The 27260-nt window shown below is 36.8% G+C and overlaps 1 protein-coding gene across 4 annotated transcripts in view; it reads left to right on the forward strand.

Annotated features, from left to right (window-relative positions):
• Nucleotides 1-27260, forward strand: part of PREX2 (phosphatidylinositol-3,4,5-trisphosphate dependent Rac exchange factor 2) — a 270321-nt gene that overhangs the window by 204912 nt on the left and 38149 nt on the right. For 3 of the 4 annotated variants that reach the window (XM_026495929.4, XM_044382804.3, XM_044382805.3), the window contains one exon: nucleotides 1785-1899. In XM_026495929.4, the coding sequence (XP_026351714.1) occupies nucleotides 1785-1899 (115 nt within the window). Of the gene's footprint in view, nucleotides 1-1784; nucleotides 1900-12874; nucleotides 13036-27260 lie in introns of all 4 variants that reach the window. The other variant, XR_006409186.3, reaches the window with a different exon arrangement.

The following is a 27260-nucleotide window of genomic DNA, read 5'->3' on the forward strand; positions in this document are numbered from 1 at the left end:
GAACTTCCTGTTTGGCTAAGCCCACTTATGCATAGTCTGTATCTCCTGGAAATTGAATTAATTAATGCCTGTAGGGCATTGGGCATGTTGCCTAATATATAAAACACATTCAATAAACGAAAAGAATAGTCATGGGGTCTCTTAATACTGTTATTTGATTTAATTATTTCCCAAGAATCATAATTAGTAGGTACTCTTATTTTTCCATTTCACAAATGAGGAACCTGGGGATCTTGGATTTTAATTAATATGCCTAAGGAGTGGAAGTGGTGGTTTTACTCCACTGCAAGGACTTTCATTGTTAGCTTTACAACTGGTAAGAGGAATTCACATTGAAGGATGACTGTTGATAGACTGAGTCCTCTGAATATTTGCCTCTCACAAATAACGTCTCATTAATGAAAGTGAATGTGGCATTTATTTGAGTATTGTTTTATCATAACGACTTCCTCTTACTTCTTGTATGTATTCAGGACCAGAAGCTTGCTGAATGAGTTGTAAATATTCTAATTAATGCAGAAGTCTTAAGGAGTAAACAAACAATCCTTGAAACAAGCCCACAAATTTGATATCATGTACTGAAGTAAATGTAGTGAGCATCCCTCTAATTTTCCATAAGGGGTTTTCTCAGTTATAAGCCAATAATACCATTTTTTATTTCAAATTGAGCAATATTCTAAAATTTTTTGTTTTTTGTTTCTTCCATGCTATAGAAATTTGACTAGTTTAGAAAACAGCACAGCAAATACTAGTAATGAACTTGTGATGAGCACTGGGTGTTATATGTAAGCGATGAATCACTAAATTCTACTCCTGAAACTAATATTGCACTATATGTTAACTAATTGGAATTTAAATAAAAACTTGAAATAGTAAAAAAAAAATTAGCCATGACTTTTCTATTTTTGCCCCCAAAATGGTGACAAGTTTCTGTCAATTTGAAGAAACTTATTAGTTTAGAAGCTATTGCATTTAGCAGTTTTGGAAGATTTATTTTTTTTATTCAAGTTTGCATAGTCTGCTGAAAATTGAGGTTTATCAATGGCAATAATTTCAAGGGGAAATAATTTACATTTCCAAATTGGGTACGTTGCCATTCCTATTGCTGGCAACCTCTCCATAGGAGATCTTGTATTTCTAGGCACTTCGTGTAGTTCATTTCCTCTCCATAAGATTAAAAATACCATCACACAAAGTTTAAAGGAAAAAGAAATACTTAACCAAAAATATTAGTTAAGAAGGAAATCCATTTCAATCAGAAGATGTTTAAAATTAATGGGAAGTTATATATATGTTATACTTATTTATTTTTAACTAAATTAAGCACTGTAGTAAGGGTAGTATTCTAAGATCATCTATACTTCAAATTTATTATACTCATATTTTAACTGCAGCTACAAGAGAATGTGAGTATACATGGAGAGCAGCAATTTCAACTTTTTTACCCTTATGTATGTTAATACACAGTCTGCTTCCCATACATATGTATGTATATATGCAGTATGTGTATGGATATGTGTGTATATATACATTGAAAATAGAAGACAGTTTATATTAGAAATTACCTTTGCCTACGTAGATATAATCACCAAATGTTTGATAGTTATTTTGAGAACAAAGGAATGATTTTCATTCATTTTTGGACTGGTGAAAGATAGTTTCTCGCCTGTGTGGTCATATTCAGTGTTTTAAATACATTTACTAATAATCAATAAGATTACACTAAATGTGGAGAAATTGAGTTATGAAATCACATGAAAGAGAACATTTACTTGTTTACACAGCACTGGAGAGCATGGAAGGCTATTATTATAGAGACAACGTTTCAGTGGAAGAATTTCAAGCCCAGATAAATGCAGCCTCATTGGAAAAAGTCAAACAGTATAACCAGAAGCTCAGGTATGTGATTCATGTAATTCTTCAATTTTTTTAAAAAAGTAAGTTTTCAAATTTGACAAGAGCAGATGAGTTGTATTTTTGACATACTCATTATTAAATGATTGATGGTGCTACTCTTTTTCCTATAAAGTCTTTTTATTTAGGGTTTAATATTTCAAATATTCTAATGAGTACACTTTTTAAAAATAAAATAGAACAAAAATGTTTGGAAAATTTTCATGCTATTGTTTTAATTGTTGAAGAGGATCAAAAATTAAATACTTATTAGACCATTTCCAGTGGAAGGGAAAGCATTGATGTTTTATAGTGGTGTCCCCTGGGAGGTCGCAGTGGATTAAGGTTCCTTTATGTACAATTAAACACCTGGCGCCCTCACACAGAGAGAAGAATATGGTTAACGCAGAAGATATGACACGGCAGGTACTTTGTATTGGAAAAATATCTACTTTCAAATACATATATTAATGTTTGGATTTTGCTCTCTTTCCTCTCTAAAAATATTGTTACTGGCAGAATGACCCATGGCAGGGAAAATTAACCACAGTAAGTGAAAGGGAAATGTGTTATAATTCAAAGCTTTAATTTTCAACAAATTATTAGCATATATATCTCCCTCCAACCTTATTAATTATTCTGAGAACAGGTCATCTTTTTAAATTACTTACAGATTATAGCTTTTATTTTTAAAAGAAAAATGTTGCTATTCTACCTTATGCCTTAATAATTCAAAAATACTATTGTGACATTTTTCGGTTTTGTCCACAACATGGCTAAACTCTGAAGATAAATTAATTCCTAAAGTTCCTGATGTGGGGAGGTGCTTGTTTTCATAGTTATGACCAACAGGAAGGTTTTCTTTCACTTCAAATGCTTTGTCTTTCTCCCCCTGCCTCACACAAACCTGTCCCTTTTCTTAGATAGTTTACTCTGTCACATCATTTTATCACTTATGAAGCTCTCAGCCTGAAATCCCCCAATATCTTTTTGATTTCCCATTTTCTCTTCCTCCTAAAATGTCGTTGGAGATCCTGATGAATCTGACTAAAATGTCTCTTGGACTGCCCCCATTTTATTAACTGCGTCCAGATCACTATTTCTCAAAGGTATATAATATACTGACTTTCACAGGAAAAACAAAAACCGTTAATCTTGAATTCTTAGCGTGTCCACTGACCAAGAAACACAGACTGAAAAAGCTTGAGCCCGGTCTTGTGAAGATCTTCAGCTGAAGACCCTCACCACAAAAGCTAAATTGGCCTTTGTAACTGATCAAACACATTCTTAGGTTATCTTTGAAATAAAGATACAAAATTAAAACGTTTATATAGAACCTGTGGGCCCTGAGAACACATCCCCGGAGTCCAGTTTGAGGGAATAGGTCTACACCACTGCTGTCACAGCCTAACCATCTCCTGTCTCTAAGACCCCCGTGTTTTTTTCATCAACTCAGGGTTTTGCTTCCAGGTAAAAATTTTAAGTCACATCTTACTATGTTAGTCTCCTGATCAAAGGATTTGGTGATTTCTTACTGCCCCCAAAAGGAGTCAAAACCTCCTTAGCATGACAGTCAAGATTTTTCATGACTTGGGGTGCCTGGCTGGCTCACTGTTAAGCCTCTGACTCTTGATTGTAGCTTAGGTCATGATTTCAGGGTCCTGGGTTGGAGCACCCCCTCCCCCGTCACTCAGTGGGAAGTCTGCTTTCTCCCCCTCTACCTCCCCCTGCCTCCCCCCCGCCTGCTCATGCACTTTCTCTCTCTCTCTGAAATAAATAAATAAATCTTTTAAAAAAAAGATCTTTCATGACTTGACCTGAGATTTCTTTTCTCCACCTGTGCTCCAGCCATGCTGTACTGTCATTTCCAATCATGCACCATCGTTTTCTTCTACCATGACTTTTCACCGTCGACCTAGCCTCTGTGTCCTCTATCTCCAGCTGTTTATAAAACTACTTTTCATATAATTCAATATCCAGCCCTACTATAGTCTTCCTCATAAAATATTTTTTCTTTTATTATTGGGCTGGGATGAGGCCTGGCCATTAGATTCTCTAGAGGTCCCCTAGGAGATTCTGATATGTGGCTAGAATTGCAAACCAATTCCCTGGATCCTGGAGTTCTCAAAGGATGATCCCCAGAGTAGCAGGTCAGTGCCATCTGCAAACTTGTTTAAAAAACTCTCGGGTGAGCCCAACAATCTGTATTGTAACAAGCATTCCAGGTGGTTCTCATGCACGCTTCAATTTCAGAACCACTTCCCTAGGCTAAATGAATGTCTGATCACTCTGCCAGTCTTTCATTTACTTCATTTATGGCTACTACAGAATTCAGCTTTTCTCCCTGATGATACAGTTATGTGTACAGATTTCTTATCTTCTTTATCCTATGAAAAGCTCTTTAAGATGTGGGATACTTTTATCTTGGCATTTCCCCTGGTGTCTGTCAAAGTATTTTGCATAAGATGTTCTCCAAAATGTATGTTTACTTGTGTTAACTTATTTAGTTATAACAGAGAGAAATGGGAATGTAGCCTAGCATTCACAACCCCTGTGGATGTTTGTTTTTTTTTAACAGAAATATAATAGATACTCATATAAAACAGATACCTGTTAAGATGTTTGAGATTCTTTATTAAGAAATACAGCATGTATACTAATGCATGTTATCTTCTTCACATAAAAAAAATTTAATGTATCTTTTCTGGAGAAAACATTTTGAAAAGCACACAAACCCCTCGTTAGAAATTAGTACCCTTGTCAGTAATTAGCTGCTCTATATCCTACTTACTGCATATTTAATTTCCTTTACACAGGAAGACAATTATTTTCCTCTTTACTTCCAGTAATGCCTTCTCTTCCTGCTTACTTCTTGAATAAGGGTGTTAATTTCATCTTTAATTTTTCCTGTTACTTTGTAACCACAAATACTCTGAAATTGTTTTTAGACAATCTGTTCTTGGTCTGGGGAGCTGCAGGCCAACATTGACCATTTCTTTAAAGGGGCTCTTCCTGTCCATTGTAGAGAAATAGCCCTCAGGTGTCTCTAGTAGCTCCTCATAGCCCAGAGCCTTTTTAACACTTTCACAGAAAACCATTTCATTCCGTAAGTTAATTTATTTGCTAATTAGACCTCAGAAAAGGCCTTTTTTTACCCCTTAGCCTTATAACAGAGGAACAAACAAATAAACTAGTGTTCTATTAGAAAACATTCTTCAGATTACAAGTTTCAGAAACCAAACTCAAACTGGCATAAACAAAATCATGCATCGGCATATATAACAGTTATATCCAGGGTATGGCTGCATTAGGCACAGCTGGATCCGAGGGTATGGGCGGCAAGAACCCCTTTCTTTCCTTGTCTCTTGGTACTTCTTTCCTCTGTGTGGGCTTCATTTTCAGGGAAGGTTGTTTCACATCTGGGTAAAGATGGTCAGTGAAGACCAGTGTTGCATTCAAAGAAGAGAAGGTGTCTACCCCCTTTTGTCCTCCATGGAGAGTTCTAGCCAAGGACCTGAGGAGGCAGTCATTAGCCAGGTCCAAGTCATGTGCCCATTCTTGGGTAGGCTTAGCAGCACAGATCAATGGGCTATCACAAAAAGTGCAAAGTAAGGATGCTGGGCAAGAGGGAACAATGGATTCCATTCTAGTTATAGAGATTTCTCCAGAACAGCAAAGAATAGGTGGAAACAATTTGCTACTTAAAATAAAAGATGATGACAGCTATAATACCTATCAGTTTTTAAGAACATATTGAGTCAGTCATAATGCTAGATGAGTGATGTGGATTATTTAATAAACCAGTGAATTCTATATTATCACTTGAAGGGAAACTTACACAAATTTACCCAGATAATAAGTAGTAAAACCAGGATTTAAATTGCAGACTTTTCTCTCTTTAGAGTCTATACTTTTTGTGCTGTGTTAGGCCATCTTAGTAACTGGAGTGAGCATAATACACTGAAAATACATTGTCTGTTACTAAAGTGTCAGATACTACCAAGTGCCCCTAATTGCTCTGATTTTGGACCATCAGTTATTCATTGATTCAGTGTTCATGCATTTTCCATTCCTATGAAATTAAGAAAATCAGAAAATGAACAAATAAATCTATAAACAAATTATTGTCAATAGTGAAAAGTGAAATAAAAAAAAAAACTAAAACAAGTTGCCATACTAGGAGATTGGTTATTTAGAGGAGGTGGTTAGCAGTGACGTAATTATTAGGTGGTATTTGGACAGAAGACTGAATCAAAAGGGGAAAAAAATTGGGGAAAGTCTTTCCCAAAACAGTGAACTGATGTACATAAATCATGAGAATAAGCTTATCCTTTCTGAGGAAGACAGAGAAGGCCAGGAGAATTGTAGACATTAAGAAGGATGAGGCATGTTGAGAGATACTCATAGACACTTGGTTATGTAGAGGTGTAGGCCATTATAGGTGGTATAGATTTTTGTAAGTACAATGCAGAAACCATTGGAACGTTTTTGTTTAATTACTGCTGTCCATTTGTCTTATGCTTCTATTGCAAATAATATCCAAAATGGTTGAAGTTTTCATGAAGTGAGCCGAGACCAGCTGGCTGGTCTGACCACTCCTCTTCCAGTATCTGTGGAAAGACAGACCATGCAGTGCACCTGGGGAGTCTTTGCCATATGCATCATAGCCCTGACACTGGTTGCCTGAAGACACTCTGGTTTACCTGTTACCCCAAATGTTTAACAGCTCTGTTTAAAATAAACTATCCTCTGCTAAATCAGACAAAGTTCTTGATTATTAAGAAATAATAACATGTAAGGATCTCCCTGATGTCTTCTATGCTTCCTCAAACCCAGTGAGGCAACCTATGGAATGAGAGAAGCTATTTGCAAGTGACATATCTGATAAAGGGTTAGTTACAAAATATACAAAGAACTTATAAGACTCAACACCCCCCTCAAAAAAACACCAGATAATGCAGTTAAAAAATGGGCAGAAGACATGAATAGACATATTTCCAAAGAAGACAAACAGATGGCTAACAGACACATGAAAATCTCAGCATCACTCATCACCAGGGAAACGCAAATCAAAACTACAATGAGATATCACCTCACTCCAGCCGGAATGGCTAAAATTAACAACACAGGAAACGGCAGGTGTTGCCAAGGATGTGGAGAAAGGGGAACCTCACACTGTTGGTGGGAATGCAAACTGGTACAGCCACTCTGGAAAAAAGTATGGTGGTTCCTCAAAAAGTTAAAAATAGAATTACGTTATGATCCAACAATTGCATCACTAAGTATCCAAAGGATACAAAAATACTGATTCAAAGGGATACATGCACCCTAATGTGTATAGCAACATTATCAACAATAGCCAAATTATGGAAAGAGCCCAAATGTCCATCGACGGATGAATGGATAAAGATGTGATGTGTGTGTGTGTGTGTGTGTATTCAATGGCATATTACTCAACCATAAAAAAGAAACAAATCTTGCCATTTGCAGTGATGAGGGTGGAGCTAGAGAGTATTATGCTAAGCGAAATAAGTCAGTCAGAGAAAGACAAAAACCATATGATTTCACTTACATGTGGAATTTAAGAAAAAAAACAAATGAACACAGCAGGAAAAAAAAAGAGACACAAACCAAGAAACAGGCTCTTAACTATGGAGAACAAACTGATGGTTCCTGCAGGGGAGGTGGGCCGCAGGATGGGTTAAATAGGTGACAGGGTTTAAGGAAAGCATTTGTGATGAGCACCGGGTGTTGTATGTAAGTGATGAACCACTAAATTCTATAATTGAAATTAATATTTCACTGTATGTTAATTAACTGGAGTTTAAATAAAAATCTGGATGAAAGAAAGAAAGAAAGAATAGCAGGGGCGCCTGGGTGGCTCAGTCGTTAAGCGTCTGCCTTCGGCTCAGTTCATGATCCCGGCGTTCTGGGATCGAGCCCCACATCAGGCTCCCTGCTCGGCGGGAAGCCTGCTTCTCCCTCTCCCACTCCCCCAGCTTGTGTTTCCTCTCTCGCTGCCTCTCTCTCTGTCAAATGAATAAATACAGTCTTTAAAAAATAATAATAATAACAGCATGTAAAGTGTTTAACTCAGAAATTCTAATCAAGAAATTTAGGAGGAAGGGCATTTTTATTCCTTACCTTCACCATCCTCGTGCTATTTTATTCTCTGTCTTCTACCTCAGGCTTTCCTTTTTATTCCCTCTGGCCATGAGCCATCTTTCCCATTAGCATCATTTTTTCCTGCCCTACGTGATTGTAATTTATCATTACCAAACCCTTTCATTTTAATGTATCCTGCTTATTGGCAAAAAATACCACTGCATGGTGACCAGTGAGACAAAATGTAATGTAAATGGCAACAATATCCCATGCATTAAAGTACTCCTTTCAGTTTGAGGGATGTAGATGGTTATTTTTTTAATATTATTTTCCGTATAAAGTCAACAGTAAAATAGAACAGGAGAATTAAAGGAAGCAAGTTGTATATTAGTTATTGAGATCATTTCTTATTTTTGTGACGTGATAACTTCATACTGAATTTTTCAGGGCTTATAGTTTTGGATATCTAAATGTAAATCCATCTCTTTACAGAAGTAAGGCAAGAAACTATTCAAAGCATATAATCCCTTAAGGTATACCCTTGTGGAGAAAGAATTTTCTTTAAAGAAAGTTTTTTAAAAACCAAAATGTAGTTTACATAACAAGCAGAAGGAAGATGGGAATCTTATTTTTGTTAACAAGAAATGCTGTACAGATACCCCTCTCAGAGCCACGTGTTTTGAACAATTTTTTCAACTGAGAAATGTCTGGCCAGAAGCATGTATGTGTTTGGGTATTCCCATGATAGCACCTCCAGAGAGAAATGTCAGTGAATATGTTCTCTTGGCATAAGATAGATATCAAGGGTGGCATGGACTCACTGCCATTCTATGTCTTTAAGTACAGCTATCACATAGCCTGAGAAAATAAAGGACATCAGGACCTGAGCCCGTACACCCTCTCTCCACCAGTAAGATCGTACCCTTATTCCTGTTTCTGTCTTCCCTCACAGTCTCCAATCCATAAAACACTGTTTCCTAGTCCTTGTTTGAATAGCAAACAGTATGTCCAAGCTTGAAATGGAGTATTTTGGTTGTTCTATTGATGAGGAACTGTGAAAGCTACCTTAAATCAACAAGAGTATGGATTTAATGAAATCTGAGAGAGAGACACTAAGAGAGGGAGAAGGAGGTAGAGCAAGACAGACAGAACATTAAATAGAATATAAATGATGCCTTTGTCCTCCAATGGTTTTACTTTATAAAGCTGCAGCTTTCAGAGTTATTAAGTGATGTGAGTTTTTTCGATTAACTGCAAATATTCCAGATGCATATTTATCTCCTCTATAGCAGTTTTACATTTGGTTTTCATTCTGTTCTTCGGCTGAATTTCATTTTTTTATATTTTAAGATGCATCCGTATTTCTGTTTCTGTAAGACAAGCTGTAAACTAAATGTGTATATTCAGTCTCTTTCTGTTTTCAGACCAGGAACACAGAGTTTCCAGGTTGTAAATTTTGTTTTATATTAGAAGTGATTCTTCAATAGCAAGAGAAAAACTTCTAAGTCTATAAAAAATTTGAATTCATTTATAAGGCTTAAAAGTTTTCTAGACTCCTTTTCTATATATGAACTATATAAAGGATTTAACATTTACAGAATATAAGTTATACTTAAGTGCCAAATTCTCACACAGTGGAAATCTAGAGGAACTGCTGGATACCGATACTCAACAAATCCTGCATGCCCGCCGGGTACCAGGGACAGCGCTTCACACTGGGGCCATTACTGTAGACAAGATAATGCTGCCATACAGGAAAATTTTGCCTGTGGGTTAGATAAACATTAAACAAATTTTTACTAATAATTTACAGCGATATGTGAAAAACTTACGTAGGGAATGTGTAAGGTGCTATGTAGATGTGTAAGAAGGGACTCGATCTTAATTGGGGGTGGAATTGGGACCATGGTTGAAGGTTTTGGGAGTGAATGATTTGAGGAAGTGACATTTATGCAGAAATCTGAAGGAGGAGATGGGCTTGCAGCATTTTAAGGGACAGGGAATAGGAAATAAAGGTGTGCGGAACGGGTATTTCCTAGCAGAGAGAACAGCATGTGTAAAAATCCTGAAGGGGAAGGAGAAATTATAAAGTGTGTGGAGACTAGAATTCAAGAGGAAGAGGGGCATGAGGCAGATGTGTGAACAGAATCCCTCCCATACTTCCTTCACTAACAGTTCTTCCTCAATTCCTTTTAAGCCAGCTGTCGCCCAGGGCACACTTCAGCTCTATTTCCATGTGCTGAAAGAGTATAATTATTTAAGATCCATCTCAAATTTATCTTCCTGCAGGAAGCCTTCAGTTATGGCCTCAGCTGAAATTAATCACTTTCTTTTTTAAGATTTAACAACCTCCTTGATTTCATTTGTTTTGTTTTGACTTGAGTGTTATTTACCTGTCTTGCTCAATACATATGAGGGCAACCAGATCCTAGTTCTCCACTGTGCTTGGTACATAGTAAGTACCATAAAAATAGTTCAATTGAATTGGAAATCAGGTTAATTGCAATATAATGGTCTTCTATTTTTGGGCTATTAGCATTTTATTGAATTTATTCCAGTATCCAGTCTACCTCTTTTTATATCCAGAAATTTCAGGGCTATTTGAAGGGTACAGATGCTGACTCTGTTGGAGACCTCTCTCAAAAAAATCATCAGTGTAGCCAAGATTCATAAATTTTACATGGGTTAAGATCCGATAAAGTTGAAATTATAATGACACTTTTAGAACAACATATCTTTTCTTTATTTGAAAAATACTGCAATTCTATTCTATTGCTTTCTGAGACTGCTATGTGGCTGCCTATACAATTATGCATGTACTCTTTAATTTATCTGGACTGTACTTATTCTTGTCTGCATTCAGGTGAATTTATCTGTTTTTGAGAAGTTATAATCATGTCTAATATTTATTTTTATGTTACTTTAAGGGAATTTTTAATGCAGTTTTTAAATAAGGACAGCAAATGAGATTCAAATTAACTACGTGTTTTCACATTTTTGTGATAAATCCTTCATTGTGATAATATTTATCAAGGATGAATAGATATTCTGGCTGACAAGGAGAAGCAGATCATCTTTAAATCAATCTTTTAAAAAGAAAAAAAGACTTTGAAGAGAATTGCCTCTATCTCAAAGCTGGGGGAAAAAAAGCTATTGTTTTCACCAAAGCAAAGGCAAGATCACAGTTCTTTTTGCTCAGAATTTCCTTTGGAATAAATGAGAGCTAGAAATGTCACAAAGAAAATAAGCATACCCTGAAGAATCAGTTAGGGAAATATACTCTGTGAGGAAAAATTGTCACTGCTTATGGAAGCAAGATTGATTTTTATTTTTAACTCTGCTGACGTTTCTAGCTCATCACAAAGACAGTCTTAAAAAATTATATTCAAGTCATCTTAGTCGAGCTCTTCTGTGAATTGTTTCCTACTGCTTTTGTTCAGTGCCTTTTTGCTGACATTTCAAACTTCTTGTTTGGTGGATGTCCCATGGAAGCTTTGCCCCTATACCAGTCAGGAGATTTAGCTTGGGCCCAGAGCTTTTGATTCAGAAGAAATAATCATGATTTCAAAGAAACTAATGTGGATTTACTAAAGATCATTATTTGTGTGAAGCACAGAACATTATGTTTATAAAATTAGCTGTCTAGTTACATGGACCACCCAACTTCAACTGAGGGCAAAGTTCTCTCTTTTATGGATTCAAATTTGTGTCATTCTGTCAGTCATTCAGGAAGAAAATCAAATGTATTTTTGCTTGGATTTTGGTAATTTCAGCCAGAATGACTCTAATTTGCTAAATTGGTTTGGATACTTCCTATCCATCTTTCCACACACACCCCAAAATTGATGCCCCAAGAGGTCTTCCCAGCTCCCCTCAGTTAGTCTTTTATACACCTCTATTATAACATTTATCACATCGTGCACTGTATTCTTTTTATGTGTATCTTTTTCTCTTTTTCCCTTGTCTCTTTCTTTTATCATTGCTGATAAGGTATCTATTAATAGATGACTAAGAAATGTTTGTGTGTGCCAAAAGTTGGGGCAGCCCAACCAGGACACAGAAGAATATAAACAGCAGTGGGTTCCTGACTGACATCATGACAACTTCAACAGAATATTTGGACGATGGTATGGACTGTAATATCAGTGCTGAATGGGTCTTCCTAGCCACTTCCATCCTGTTTTGAGAGTATTCTTTATGGTTCAACAGTATTTATTGCTCACTTACATGCTAGTGCAGGAATGTGCATAGCATTGAGAATGTAGAGATGAATCAGGCCATATGCCCTGAGAAACTGAAAGGAGAGGAAGTATGCATGTGGTCAACAGTCTATTTCAAAATACCCTACTAAAACCATGGTGGAGATAACAGGATGCCCAGAAACACAGAAGAACACCTAGCAAAGACTGAGGAGCTCAGAATGGGGTAGTTCTGACACATGATGGCTAGTGAGCCAGGTGAAGAAGGGGAGAGAAGCTTTTTCAGTGAGAGGGAACATTATGAGCAAAGGCATTGCAGAACCGTATGGGGCAATTCAGGAGGCAGGGCAGAAAGGAAGCAGGAGTGGTAGGAAGGAGGGGGACCACAGGTGTCAGATGAGGAGCTTAAGCTTAAGCATGTAAGTGAGGTGCTTGTGAGTTCTAAGCAGTGCAGGCAGAGCAGAGGGGGGAGTTTGCATTTTAAACTAGTATCACCAAAGTGAGGACAAATTAGGGGTGAGAACAAGACTAGCGTCAGAGAGACTTGTTAGGAAGCTACTGAAATCATTCGGGCAAATGATAATAACCCCAAAATGATAAAAATGAAGGTGGAGAGGAAGGCATAGATTTTAGAAATATTTGAGAAGAAAAATGTCTCCCTCATTGAATACATATAGAGGGAGATGGAGACACACTGAATTGGACATCTGGATCATTATCTGATACAGTGAGGGAACAAGAGGAGAAGCTCCTTCAAGATCGGGAGTGGCAACATGCTGAATTGAATTGGATTTCAGATGGAGGCTCTATCCAGTAGGCCGGAGACACTCATATAGAGGTAAATAGTTGAAAACAAAGTAATGCATGAGATTTCCCAGGTGATAGTACCGCACATACAGAGAGGTGAAGTGAATTACTCAAAAACAGGCAACTGACAATGGGGGCAAAGGCTCAAACTAGTAATTTCCAGCTCTAAAGTGTGCGCTTTTGTTTCAGTGTTCCACTGCTTCTCCAAAGTAGCAAATGATCCCAGTATTAATGTGTCTGGCTTGGAGAAATGATTTAATGGAATTTTAATTACTTACAGTGGAAGAGTTAAGCACAACACAAACATGTGAAATCTTCTTTGAAAAAAAGGAGAATTTTGAAGTGTTTTAAAGGACAAGGAAGCATTCTGGTTTGTTTTCTCTGAAAAGGGCTGTTTTCACACCTGTAGAACTAGAGAGGAAGATATGACAAAGACCAGAGCAGAAGAAAAAGGCAAAAGGGACTAAAATAGTTGAATCTTACTGTTACTTGAAAACAAAAGAAAGTATCTCTATGGAGTTTGACTGTGAGTCAAACTCACTAATGTATTTTTGCCCTTGTAACGAATGCATCTCATCAAATATTACACTGTCAGAGAAGGAGAATTCATCTGCATACATTTTAAAAGCCATCAGAATGGCTATCAGCCATGTTCTTTGCATCAAATTCCAAAATTAAGTATTGAAATATATACTATGTAATATTATATATAATAATATATAATTAAAATTATATAAAGATACATTGTAATTAAATATTAAATAGAATAATACCCAACTTAAGGTATTTTCATATGTCTATTCAAATATTAAGATTTTATTCATGTAAAATTAAAAGCCTATAGTTCTATTCCATTCATAGCATATTTTATACAATTATGTATACACTAATAACTTAAAAGCCTCTTAGATGTGCTTCGATTTGTATAAGCTTTGAACTTCACCTACTTGAGATATCAGTGAACTCATGTAAAATTAGACACATTCAGAAAACACAATGAGGGTTAATAGATGAACAAATCCCTTGCTAGTCTTATGGAGAAGCATTTTTAGTAGATCTAATGACATTTGTTGCATTTCTTATGGGCCAAGTGAGAAAAAAGGAGAAATATTCTTAATAGACCAAGTGACATTTAGGTCATAGGAAAAAATTTTCAGTTAGTTTGAGGTAAATATGAAATTTCTACACAGAAGGCTACTGATCTGGAATTGTCTGCTTCATTAATATACCAGAGGATGGAGAGTCAGTCAAATCTGGATTCCAGTCCCCACTCTTCCCTTGACTAGTGATGCTTCGTAAGCTGTCTTATTAGCTAATGTACAATCTTCAGTATTTGCTTAATGTAGAGTAACAAGTCACAAAGACTTGTATCTGAAGATGGATTTTCATGGAAGAGCACCCTCCAAGGTCTTTGTGTATTGGGACACTGACCTCATTGCCCAGTGGAGGAGGAAGGGAAGTGTCCCCCAGTGGAACAGAGAAGAAACTTGCCTAAAAAACTATGCAAAATGGAACTAGACGAGCCTTATTTGTGCACAGAAATACTCCTGAGAACAAGCCAGATACTGCATTTGATTTCACACCAGAAAACTAAGAGGATAAGAGGCGATGATGGAAAACTATCCAGAAGGATGTATAGCCCTGGCTGTGCTTCCAGTCCTGGATTTAGCCCAAAGGCAGAAAAGATGGCTGCCCAGCTCTGCTATGGACAAGATAGTTGAACACTTCCAAACATTTTCAATGAGTACTAGAAGCAGGAACTTTTTATACACTGTGTAATTAAAAGCTAAATGGAACATAATGGCATTAAGCTCTGCTTTACTGCGTCATGAATGTTACCAGATTCTTTAGGCAATTAATAAAAGATTGCCATTAAAGCCATTCATGTTATTCTGCACTCAAAAATAAAATTTACGAGGGTTGAATGGGTGACTCAGGCTGTTAAGCTTCCAACTCCTGATTTCAGCTCAGGTAATGATCTCAGGGTTGTGTGATGGAGCCCTGCATCAGGCTCCGTGCTCAGTGGGGAGTCTGCTTGAAAGTCTCTCTCTCCGTCTCCCCCTCCCCCCTATTATCTCTCTCTAAAATAAATACATAAAGCTTTTTTTAAATAAATAAACAAAAATTTTGAGTGAAATTGTGATTCCCCATATTCATTGTCTTTATGTATACTTTGAAAACACTGTGTATCCCAGATTACAGATTTAAATTCCATGATCTCAATGGACTATTCTTCTTTTCACTCTTAAGAGTCTCCTTATGCCATAAAGACGCTTCATTCCCTTTGCCTAATGCCTTCTTGTCCTAATGCTCACTAATGTACTTTAGCACTCTGCTAAATCTTCTTAGATCACTTATCACACTGGACTGTAATTACCTGTTTACTGTCATCTCTCAAATGTAGGTTCTTTGCAGGTAAATAATTGCCTTATTTTCACCCTTTTATCCACCATACCTGCCACCATGTCCAACTTCTTATTTATTATTATTGTCTATTGAACAAATGAACAAATTATTATTATTGTTTATTGACTCAATCAACAAATACACAAATCTGGAGTTTAGAGCTGTGCATATTTGGCTCTCTTAGAGGAAAAAAAAGTGACTCAGGAGAATGTTCAGAGTGAGAATAGTGAGGTGGGGCAGAAAACAGATGCTGGAGGAAAAGGTAAGGAAGAGGAGCCCATGGAGGAGGCAGAAAAGGCAAGCTTAAGTGAATGTGTGAAAACCAACGAAGTACAGGCTAATGTCAAAAGACTTGGTAAACAGAGAATTGGAAAAGGTGAGGGTGACCAAGAGTCACCCCTCATATATAAGGAGAGATTCAGAAAATAATGCCTGGGGTTGTCCACTGAATTTGGCCAGTGTAAAGTCATTGACATTGACATCATTAGGGAGAATGGTTTGTGAAGGGTGGTGGGTAGAGGTCTGCCTACAATCAGTGGAGGGGAGTGGGTTGCAGGTTTGAAAGTGGGATTAACAAATTAAATTCCTTTGGGAGGAATTTAAATGGGAGAAGAAGGAGGTTATCAGATAGTATCTAAAAGATTCAGTCAGTGAAAATTTATTTACTTCTCATTAATTCATCTAGTTAAGAATGAAGTTGATCGGACTTACTGTTCTTTGTGGGAAAGACTCAGTGGTGCATGAGAGTCCTCCTTCTTAATAAATACTGATTCTCATTTGCCCTTAAATTATTTACTTATTGCTTCATTTAACAAACATTCACTGAGCAACTGCTTTGGGTCAGGCAGTGTTTTAGGTGCAAGGCATAAGGGAAATGATGTAGTCCCTGCCCTCATGGAGAGTATATTCAGTTCCAAATAGTTCTTTAAAACTCGTCTTTGATCAGTTTGCTCATCTGAGGAATGAAATTAACCAAAAGACAGTCCCAAAGGAGCTTTAATTAGTTAATGCATTTTCACCCACCATATTCTGCTAATGACATCTTTCTAATTTCTGTGTATCTGTACTTCTAGTTTTATCACATTTTCCCTGCCCTTCTCTCTGAAACAGATGTCTACAGTTATTTATAAGGTGAGACTCACTTCTGAATAGTTGTCTGCCTTAATATCTTAGAAGACAGTGACAGTTCCACACTGCTTCAGCTGATTTTAATTAAGCACTTTGGAAGTTGAAGATAGGGCGGTGACCTCGTTGGTCTCTTTCATACAGTTGTCTTTTTCCTATTATAAGGCTTATAAACAAAATAGTGAGAGTATATATATAATTTGTGATGAAGGAAACTTATGCTTGGCAATTTTTTCTTGACCAGTAGTTACCATTCATGATAGATGATTTCCAATTCTTTTTGACAAAGACTTTTTTTTTTTTTGAAAGAAGACCCATTCTCCTTGGAAATGGTTTAGAGCTGTCACTTATCAATAAATTTAGGAAATTTAGTTTAGGTAACTTAGGAAGTTTATTTACTCTACCAAAATATATCGAACACTCACAGTTGTGCGTGGTGCTATACAACGTAATCGAGTGAGATAAATTGTACATTATCTCTATCTTCAAGGTGCTTATAGTTAGGGGGGAAAGAAACATGTAAATAAATCCTTGCAGTACACAACAGTAGATACCAATGATAGGGAGTATACTAGGTGCTGAGGAAATGGAAGAGCCTGAGCCTTAGACTGAAGACACTGAGGGAGTGTGAGAGAGGAGGTGATGTTGAAGATGGGTCTTAAAGAATGAATAATAATGGGTAAGTGATGCCAGCAAGATGATGGTATAGTAGTTTCTAATGTTCCTCCACTTACGGAAGCATTAATTTGAACAACTATCCATAAACAAAAATACGCTAAGAAAAAAAGGTACTGGGTGGGGGATTATAACCCCTGAGTGGAATAGAAATAAGAAATAAGAAAATATGCATTATATTACCCCCAAATATAATGCTAGCCCAGCATGAAAAGAAACACACTCCCCATGGGGAAAGAAGAGTGCAGTGAGCACCCAACTTCATCACAAACCCCAGAACCAGGCCCACACCAGTGCCAGGCCAACCCCCATGACCTCAGGCTCCAGATGGGCTCCTATGGAACCCTGTGGACCTGAGCACCAAGCCTGCCTGGCTGCTGACCCAGACATCAGACTTATTCATCCATAGATCCCACCAGATGCCCTCTCTTACCCCAGAATCTCTGGATGGTCTAGCTGATAGAAAGTTTTCCCTGCTGAAGCAAGTTTATAAAGACTGGAAGATTTGCCTACTTTTTCAAATGCACAGACACAAGACCATAAGGATCTTGAATAATCAAGAAAGCATGGCAACACCAAAGTAAATTAATAAATCTCCAGTAACTGACCCTAAATAAAGGAGATCTATAAACTGTTGGACAGAAAATTCAGAATAATTCTCTTAAAGAAATTCAGTGAACCACAGTGCAAGCAAACACAGACAACTAAATTAGGAAAACAATGCATGAACAAAATAAGATGTTCAAAAAAGAATTAGAAATCATTAAAAAAAAAAAAAAGAAGCCCTAGAGTTGAAGAATACAATGACTTAACTGTGGAATCTAATAGAGAGAGAGCTTCAACAGTAATTTCGACCAAGCAGAAGAAAAGAATCAGTGCACTGAAAGACAGGATATTTGCAATTATCCAGTTAGAGGAACAAGAAGAAAAAATGATAAAGAGCGAAGAGAGCCTATGTGAATTATGGGATACCACTAAAAGAAACAACCTGCACATTACTGGGGTCCCAGAAGGAAGAGATGGAGCAAAGGTCAGAGAGCTTATCTAAAGACATGATTGCTGAGAACTTCAAATCCAGGGAGAGATTTGGACATTCATGGTTATGAAGCACATTGGCCCTCCACAAGTCTCAACACAAGAAAGATCTTCTCCAAGACACATTATAATAAAATTGTCTAAAATCAAAGACAAAAAGGAATTTTAAAATAGCAGGAGAAATAATATTCCTCATGTACAGGAGAATTCCCATAAGGCAAACAATGGATTTCTCAGTAGAGACCTTGCATGCCAGAATAGAGTGGGGTGCCACAGAACATTATGTTAACAGAAATAGGTCAAAAAGAATTGCGATATGTCTCACTTATAGGTGGAATCTAGAAGAAGAAGGAGGAGAAAGGGAAGAGGAAGTAATGTATGGGCATGGGTCTGCACTTAATAATACTATGTTGAACAATGGAAATATGCTTAGTAGAGAGTAAATGGAGAGTAAACAGAGAAGAAATTTTAGGTGCCTTCGTCACACGTAAAAAATGGTAACTGAGGAGAGGATATGTTCATTAGTTTGACTAGTAATTATTTCATTCTGTATGTGTATATCAGATCATCATAGTGTATGTCTTAAATATATATAATTTTTATTTAAAAATTTTGAAGAATGAATAACAATTATTATGATGTTAGCTAATATTGAGTAACTGGCTGTGTATTAAGTACTATACTAAGGGCCTTGAATTTTGCAAAATTAAGGGAAGCACAGCCTTTTTTATAGATCTAGTATAAAAGTATAAAAGCTAAGAGTTAGACACTTAAAATCTTAATGTAATTGTGCTTAATCATGTTTATTTTCATCTTTTCTTATTTATAACTGAACAAGTATTTTGCTGGATCCTTTTTTGCTACAGTCATTTAGAGGTGAAACAACATTACTGTGAGTCTTGCAGGGGACACTGTGAATATTTTTCTCTTGATCATAGTTGTCTCTTACTGAAGCGGGATCGTTAAATATCTTTCCTCTCTAATTATAAGTTCTGATGATTGTTAAATACTTTCCTTTAAGTACTATACTTCAGTGTTAATTGACATGTAGCCTAATATTTATAAGCTAAAAAAGAATCTTTCCCACAAATAATCCTCTTAAAATGTGCATAATAATGGCTTTATCTATAAATTAAGACATTTAATATATTTCTTGGGGCACCTGGGTGGCTCAGTTGGTTAAGCGTCCAATTTGTAATTTTGGCTCAGGTCATGATCTCATGAATCATGTGATCAAGCCCCATGTCAGGGTCCACCCTCAGGCAGGAGTCTGCTTGAGATTCTCTCTTCCTCTCCTTCTGCCCCCCCCCTAAAATAAATAAATAAATCTTTAAAAAATATTTAATATATTTCTTTTCTTCTTCAAAGTCAGATAAATATTTGCTTGGTTGATAGTATGGTAACTTCAACTCCTTTACAGCTCGAATGAAATAGAGTTCAGTTAACTTCAATACCATACCAAGTATTAGATGCACTGTCTTTGGTTATGGGATTACAAATTTTTTAAAAGATTTTATTATTTATTTATTTATTTATTTGAGAGAAAGAGCAGGAGCAGGGGGAGCAGCAGGCAGAGGGAGAGGGACAAGCAAACTCCCTGCTGAGTGAGGAGCTGGATGCAGGACTTGATCCCAGGACCCCAAGATTAGGACCTGGGCCAAAGTCAGATGCTTAACCGACTGAGCCAGCCAGTTACCTCAGGGTGACAAATTTTTTTAAAAATGGTTCTCTGTCCCCTGAGAATATGCAGTTTAGCAAAGATGACAGAATGAGTGCAACCCGACATCGTATAGTGAGATAAATTTGTTTCAGTTTGGAAGTTCTCAAGAAGATGTCATATTTGAGCAGGGTTTTGAAGGATCAGCAGAATCTTGGCAAGCAGAGGAGGTGAGAGGGGATTCCAGACAGATAGTATAATATGAGAGAGGGTGGGGCAGTTTTCCTAAGGATGGATGTGGTGTTGGGGGAATCCAGCATGAACATGACAGGGCAAAGACAGAGATGAGAGTTAGGAAGGGAAGTCTGTTGGTAGATTGCTCAGAGAGGTCTTGTAGGCCCAAATTGTAGGCTTTGGATACTGAAGAAATCTAAATGACTTTAAGCAAGGTAATAAAATATTCGTCTCTGTGCTTTGGAAAGGTAATTTTGAAGGCCAACCTGAGTCAAATAAGGATGTGGAGGAGGAGAAGCTGATCTGTCAACTTCATGTCAGTTGAGCCTTTTATGGCTTTAAACCTAAAAAGACTTATGATTTTAAATCTAAAAATTATCCTTTAATATGGAGGTGCCAAACTTTCTTGAGACATAATTGTTGTCAAATTAAATACACTTAGTTTAAAAATAGAAATATTGCTTGACTTTACTGTTTGTCCTGGGTGTAATGAGATGTTTTGTTTTTAATATAGTTAAACTTTATTCTTGGAAAGGCTTTCTTTTTTTTAAGATTGACTTTTTCTGTCCATTTCCACAGAGATTGTGCTCTGTAGTAGCAAAGTATGGTGTCACCATTGGAAAATATGTACACACGCAGCATTTTAAGTCCATATATGTATGTATGTTGCAGGTGTGAGAAAGAAATATCACCCTTGCAGACTCATGAAAAGAAGAGCAAAAATCAGAATGCAGTAAAAGAGTATTTGGAAAGCAGACAGTTGGATTTTAATACAGTGAAGTCACTGATTGAAGGTTGTCAAAGGAAAAGAGTGATAGGAGGGTATCAACAGCAGTAAAGAGTAACAGGGCATAGCCCGTTACACCATAATTCTGTTTCCAGGGCATCAGAGAAGTCTCAGAGAAATCCTTTTTTTAATGTGGGAAAGTCTTGCCCTGTGCGGTGACACAGATTGTTTCTTTAGTCTTCCAGGAATTTTTTCCCCGACACTAATGTAGAAATGGAGCTGTCCGTGGATACAGGCAGTTCTATAAGGACTATGACCTTGGGTGCTCCATTTTTGACAAGCCAGAAGACAGATTTATCCAAGCAAATCCAAGTTTATCTCATTAATCCGGACTTCTGTTCATGTAACTTTTAGTAAAACACGTCCCGGAAAAGTCAGGGCTAATGCTTGTGGCCATGGAAGTTGAGTAAGGGTAGGATAGAGGTACAAATTAACATTTTCCCACCTACTTACTCATCATGTATTTTTTTTACCCATATATGGACACAGGTTAAACCTGTCTGGTGATTTTCCTTTATACAAGAAATCAGTGTCTTTTAATAATATTTTCTGTAGAATTTTTTCTAATTTAAGTGCTACGGTAGGCCAATGCAGCTTAACAATAATTCTTACCAGACACCCAGTCACAGCTATAGTCAGCTGCTATGTCATTTTAATAATGATATATCTAACCATACCAATGACTAATATCCATAATTGAACAAGCACTGTTATAATTCTTTTTTTGAAATGCAGAGTAACTGCTAAAATCTAAAAGCTACCTTATACAGTTTAGAATATTTTGGGATAGGACATGATGCTACGAGAAGTATAGATGAGTCTGGCCAAGTAAGAAATTTTCATAAATTATTATAAATAGTGATCTCATAGGCAATGATCTGGAGAAAAAACAAGAATATAGCAGAGAGCTGAGCTGAATACTATAGTTGTTCCTCCTTATTTATGAAGCACCCGTGGCTCTTATGCCTTAATCAATCTCTTTTGGATTGGATATCCTCCAACATGCCCAGAAAAGGCAGGGGAAAAAAAGGTGCCAGATGAGAAGAATGTCACTGTTGTCACTGATTTAACCTCTGTGTATCCATTATGACAAAATTAATAGATTTAAATATTTTACACCAGGCTGTTGCATTGTCTCTCTTTGTGTGAACACCTGACCCTTTGACGTACCTGCCAGACCCTATAGAACCATGATCCTAATTCTTTACTCAGTTGAGAAAACATTTTCCTAATTTTTTAAATAGTATATTAACCTGCATAACTCTACATAAACTAATGTCAGTGTTCCCCAAATTCATTTTCTTTCTCTCATGGCAAACATCAATTCCCTATTTTCATTACCATGATCTTATTTTGAATGCCCAATAATTCTCTCTGTTTCTAGGTTTTCTTGCGGCTCTGAAATCCCTAAACGTTCATATCTTCTGTGTCATGTGTTTCTTTCCATTTATTTTTACTTGTTTACTGGTAGCTAAGTGTTTACTGTGTCGTGCTGCTCTCCACTGTTTAACAAATTAATTATAATTCTTTAGCTTGGTATTTGATTTCCTCACAGTATGGATCCAGCCTACTTGCACCACATTCTCTCTCCCTACCTTACCTGAACCTGCTTTTCAACCAGACTGGCTCCACCCACTTCTGTATCTGTTCCGCCGTTCGTGGTGTTGCCTCCGTATGAAATGCTGCTTTCCTATTTTGACCAGTCCAGAATCCCATCCATCTGCCAAAGTCCCACTCTTATGCCATGTTCTTATTTATGTGGCCTTGCTTCTTCCTCATGTGAGTATATCCCAATAACTCTTTTCACCTTTAAACTTACCTGTCAGTTAGTCCTACCTTGCACTATAGATACCTGTGTTCCTGTCTCCTCTGTTAGATTGTATGAGATAAATGCCCAAGATTAGTTTCACTCTAGTTATTTGATTTGGATATATTTTTACCACTAGCGTATTATAACTTGTGACATTATCACCTCTTTCATTGGTATTTTATTCTACAGGGACTAAATGAAAAAATATTATCATAATGTATCAATTTTATATGGCAGAGTTAATTTACACAGTTGACAAGGAAGTCTGATGTCTGCTACCCTGAAAGGAAACTTACTCTCCAGCCTATATAAAGTAGCAGCAGCACTTTCAAAACGGTCTTAATAAGATTTGCTACAGGAGACAAAGGACCATGACTTCATTCTTACTAACCTCAGAAGCATAATAAACTATGGTCAGTTTGGGCATTAATCCAATTTTGCCATTAACTTGCTCATAAATTTTGATTAGGGGGCATTGTAAGACTTTCATAATTAAGGGAAGTGCATTAGAAATTTATTTCCTGTGAACAGTTTGTCATATTCTGAAAAATACTGAAGTTCTGTGAATACCTGTAAACCTTAGGGATGGTAAAATAGGTAGCTGAACAGACTTTTTTTCTGATGGAGAGTACCTAATATTAGTTGCAACCTCAAGTCTAAATTTTTATTCTAACAAATAATTGGTTGAACTAAAATATATGTTGGCCATGTAAATTTCTTAAGAGTAACAAAGTGGCTGAATTTCATGGTTATTTCCTCTAGACTTCATCAGCACATGCATATATTTTATAATGATTTCTTGCTTTCTTTAATCATAAATAAACAAATATTAACTATTTGTACAAGTCTGGATCAGTAAATTCACTTAATTCTGTGTTTGTAGGAGGCCTTTAACTTCTGAGTATTTTGAAAGGTGCAGTTATATCATTAGATGCTTTTTCTATTTTAGTTTTGCTATATAGCAACTTGGAAAAGACTAAGGTTTCACTTGATGTGGGCATTTATACATTTTAAATTTATAAAAGTTATAAAAGTTATTTTTCTACTGGCTCTCTTCATAAATTTTTTTTTTCTCCTTTAAGGATTTTGCCCCATTGGAAATTTTAAGATATCTACCAAATCTTTTTTTTTAAGATTTTATTTATTTATTTATTTATTTATTTATTTATTTATTTAAGAGAGCACAAGTTTGTGGGGGGAGAGGAAGAAGCAGACTCCTGGGGCTCGATCCCAGGACCCTGAGATCATGAGCTGAACTGAAGCCAGATGCTTGACTAACTGAGCCACCCAGGTGCCCCTTTGCCAAATTGTTTTAAATGAATTAGAATCCACATATTCCTGCTCTTAACTGGCTGAACCAGTGACACCTTTTTTTTTTTGAAGGAATATCTGTTTCTGAAAGCAGGAAGAGTGTTCAATGTGGCCAGCTGTAGGGGAGGTTTCCGTAGGGGATAGTAATGATCTACGGACTGCTTCTCCAGGATATTTTCTTTCCCAAACAATTCGGGGTCCAGAAGGGCTAAAGTGTCTACAACCAACACATCTGATTAAACCATTTAAATGACAGTCTTCTTTATTTTTTTTAAAGATTTTATTTATTTATTTGATATAAAGAGAAAGAGAGCAGGAGCAAGGTGAGGGGCAGAGCTAGAAGCAGACTCCCCATTGAGCGGGGAGCCTGACGTGGGGCTCGATCCTGGGACTACGGGATAATGACCTGAGCTGAAGGCAGATGCTTAACCGACTGAGCCACCCAGGCGCCCCAACAGTCTTCTTTAACCTAAAGAAAGGTTCTTTTCTTTTTAGACCTGAACCACTATTTGTGCCCTAATCAGGGAGTTATGTAGATTCCAAGTACCTACTTTAATTGTCACTTTTTATATGTATCCAAAAATATTATAGGTGGCCTTAGGGGAAAGAAAAAATTTTTGGTCTTATATTTATTCCTTGCTATACCTTAAAAATGCTCCAGGAGATGCTTCCTGCTGTGTGCCCTTGAATAGTAGTTACTATTGACTATTGAATGCATCCTATTTGCTTACCACAGTACTGAGTACTTCTTATTTTGATTAATAGTCACCATTATGCTGTATATATGTTAGACAATATTAATATACATTGTAAAAATGAGGTACTTGAGAGCCTGGGAGGCTAACTAATTTGTTCCCCGAACTTGTGCACTTCTTTTAATTGCTTTACTTTCTCTGCCAAGCACACTTGAGGAAAGGCATGAGGACGTCGGATCGAGGTATCTCTGCGGGTTCTGGCTTTGAAGCACCACCTTCGTTCCAAGCGTATAGAACTGCTAGGTAAAATACAAAGTCAGAAAATGTACAAGTGACAGCTGAGCTCATGATTTATCATCTCAGTGGCCCACAAATCAAAAGAAAATGCAAGTAATGAATTGTGAACTGTGCTGAGGCCTCTGGAGGTGGCCAGAAGGGCCAGTACAACTTCTAGGCTAATAAGAGATTGAAGTCATTCTACGCTAGGTGGAGATCCAGAGCCAGCCTTATAGTTTGAAGCCAGGACATAGAGAAGGACTTGTCTGCTTCTGAGCAAGGAGGAGAAACCTGCTGCCCACTACTTAAGATGCCAGGAAAGGCTTATATGGCAGGAAGAAAGCAGCCCCGCCAATAAACTGGGAATTGCACTGGCTCACTAATGTGACTGGTAATAATCCAGATGTCAGCACAATGTGATACTCGAATTATCAGTATGAAACTGATTATGTATGGGTGGTTCTGGGCACCAAACGAGCACAAAATCATTTGTAAGAGAGGATAATGAGAGATAGGGGTTGGAGGTGTATCAAAAAGCTAAATAAAACTAAATAAAAAATCTTCTGACTTCAAATGAACCTGCAAAACAAAATTCCAAAGCACATGAGAAAGCCTAACACTAGGAAAGAGTCAATGAATTCGACCATTGAGAAGAAATTTGACTGGAAGAAATTAAAATATTGAAATAGCCTGGGAGAGCAAATTTTGGATGCTCAAAAAAAAACCAAAGGATTGCCATCTGTAAAAAGGTAGAAAATCCTGAAATAAAAACAGTCAGTGATTTATTTATTTATATATTTATTTATTTATTTTCAAATACTTATTAAGATTAGTCTATGGTCCACACAATGTTACAGGTGCCAGAGATGCGGGAATGAACCCAAGTAAATAAAAACCACATCCACACGGACAGTTTACATTCTCCTGGGGAGCTTACCTGTTAGTGGTAGAAATGAAATAAGAAGAGGCAGAAATCTCAGAAGTGAAAGAGAGTCATTGAAATAAAATTCCCAGTAGGAAATATAAACTCTAGGCTTGACAATGACAGATTTTTTCATTTGGAGGCTACTGCTTAGAAAATCACCTAAAATGCAGTCATGGGAAAATAACATTGTAAAAGTGTGTGTCCATGGAAAGAAAGAGAGAGAATGAGAGAGAGAGAAAATATCAGATTATGTGAAGAAATAATAACTGAGATTATTTTAGAAGTGAAGGCAAGACTCCTCATGTTGAAAGGATACTCTGAGAACCTATCTGGATAAACAACAATAAATCAATGTCTAAACACTTGGAGGTAAAACTTCAGAACATTGAGGATTAAAAGAAAATCTTTACCCATCGAAGAAAAAATATAGACTAACCCCAAAGCAAAGACAACTAGACTGAGAGCAGACACCAAGAGCGGTATGGAGGGGGGAAATGTCCTGTAATTTGGATTCTAGAATTTAATGCCGATATATACCACTGACACGCTGATCAAACATAGTAATAGGATATCCAACTTTTAAACTGAATATTTCGAGGAAGCAAGCCTAGAAAAAAACGTGTGGATTAAAAAAAAAATAGTAAAGCAGAATTACAACTTCTAAATGTCATCAACTTTAACTCTTGCTATAAAAAGTAATAACTAATTTCTATGTAAAGAAAGTTAACATAATAAAAAATTTTTTATAAAAAAAGAAAGTTAAGACTAACACAAAAGAAAGAAATACATGCAAGAAAAAAAGAAATGTAGTCAACAAATATATGCAAATTGAAAATAAAAATACTAAGGTTGAAATTCTCATAACATCAATGTGAACAAGCATGTGGAAGAAAGATCACAGCTGTTTTTTGGTCTGACAATCCACTTGGGCCAACTGTGTGGGTGACCTTGTAAAGCATGGTAGTGGTAAATGCCAGCTTCTGGATGGTATCTACCTTGGGGAGGGAGAGTTTGGAACAAGAATGGGAGTGGAGAAAGGTGGACAAGAAGGGGCTCACCTTCTGTATCTGTATCACCTGTATCTGTAATGTTTCATTTCTTTAAAAGGTGAAGCTAAAGTGCCAGTGCCAGGATCTGTTAAAGCATGGCGGTGCATACCTGGATTTTCATAGTATTAGCCTACATGTGTACTTGTGTAATTGAAATGAGAAGCCACTCAGAACTTTCAGGAGAACATGAATGTTTATGCACAACAATGAGGCTTATAAAACAGCCAATCTTCTGGTAATGAGGCCAGTTAAAACCCAGAGTTTTTGTCAG

The sequence above is a fragment of the Ursus arctos genome, unplaced genomic scaffold (assembly GCF_023065955.2).
Source record: "Ursus arctos isolate Adak ecotype North America unplaced genomic scaffold, UrsArc2.0 scaffold_6, whole genome shotgun sequence".
Taxonomy (NCBI): Eukaryota; Metazoa; Chordata; class Mammalia; order Carnivora; family Ursidae; genus Ursus; species Ursus arctos.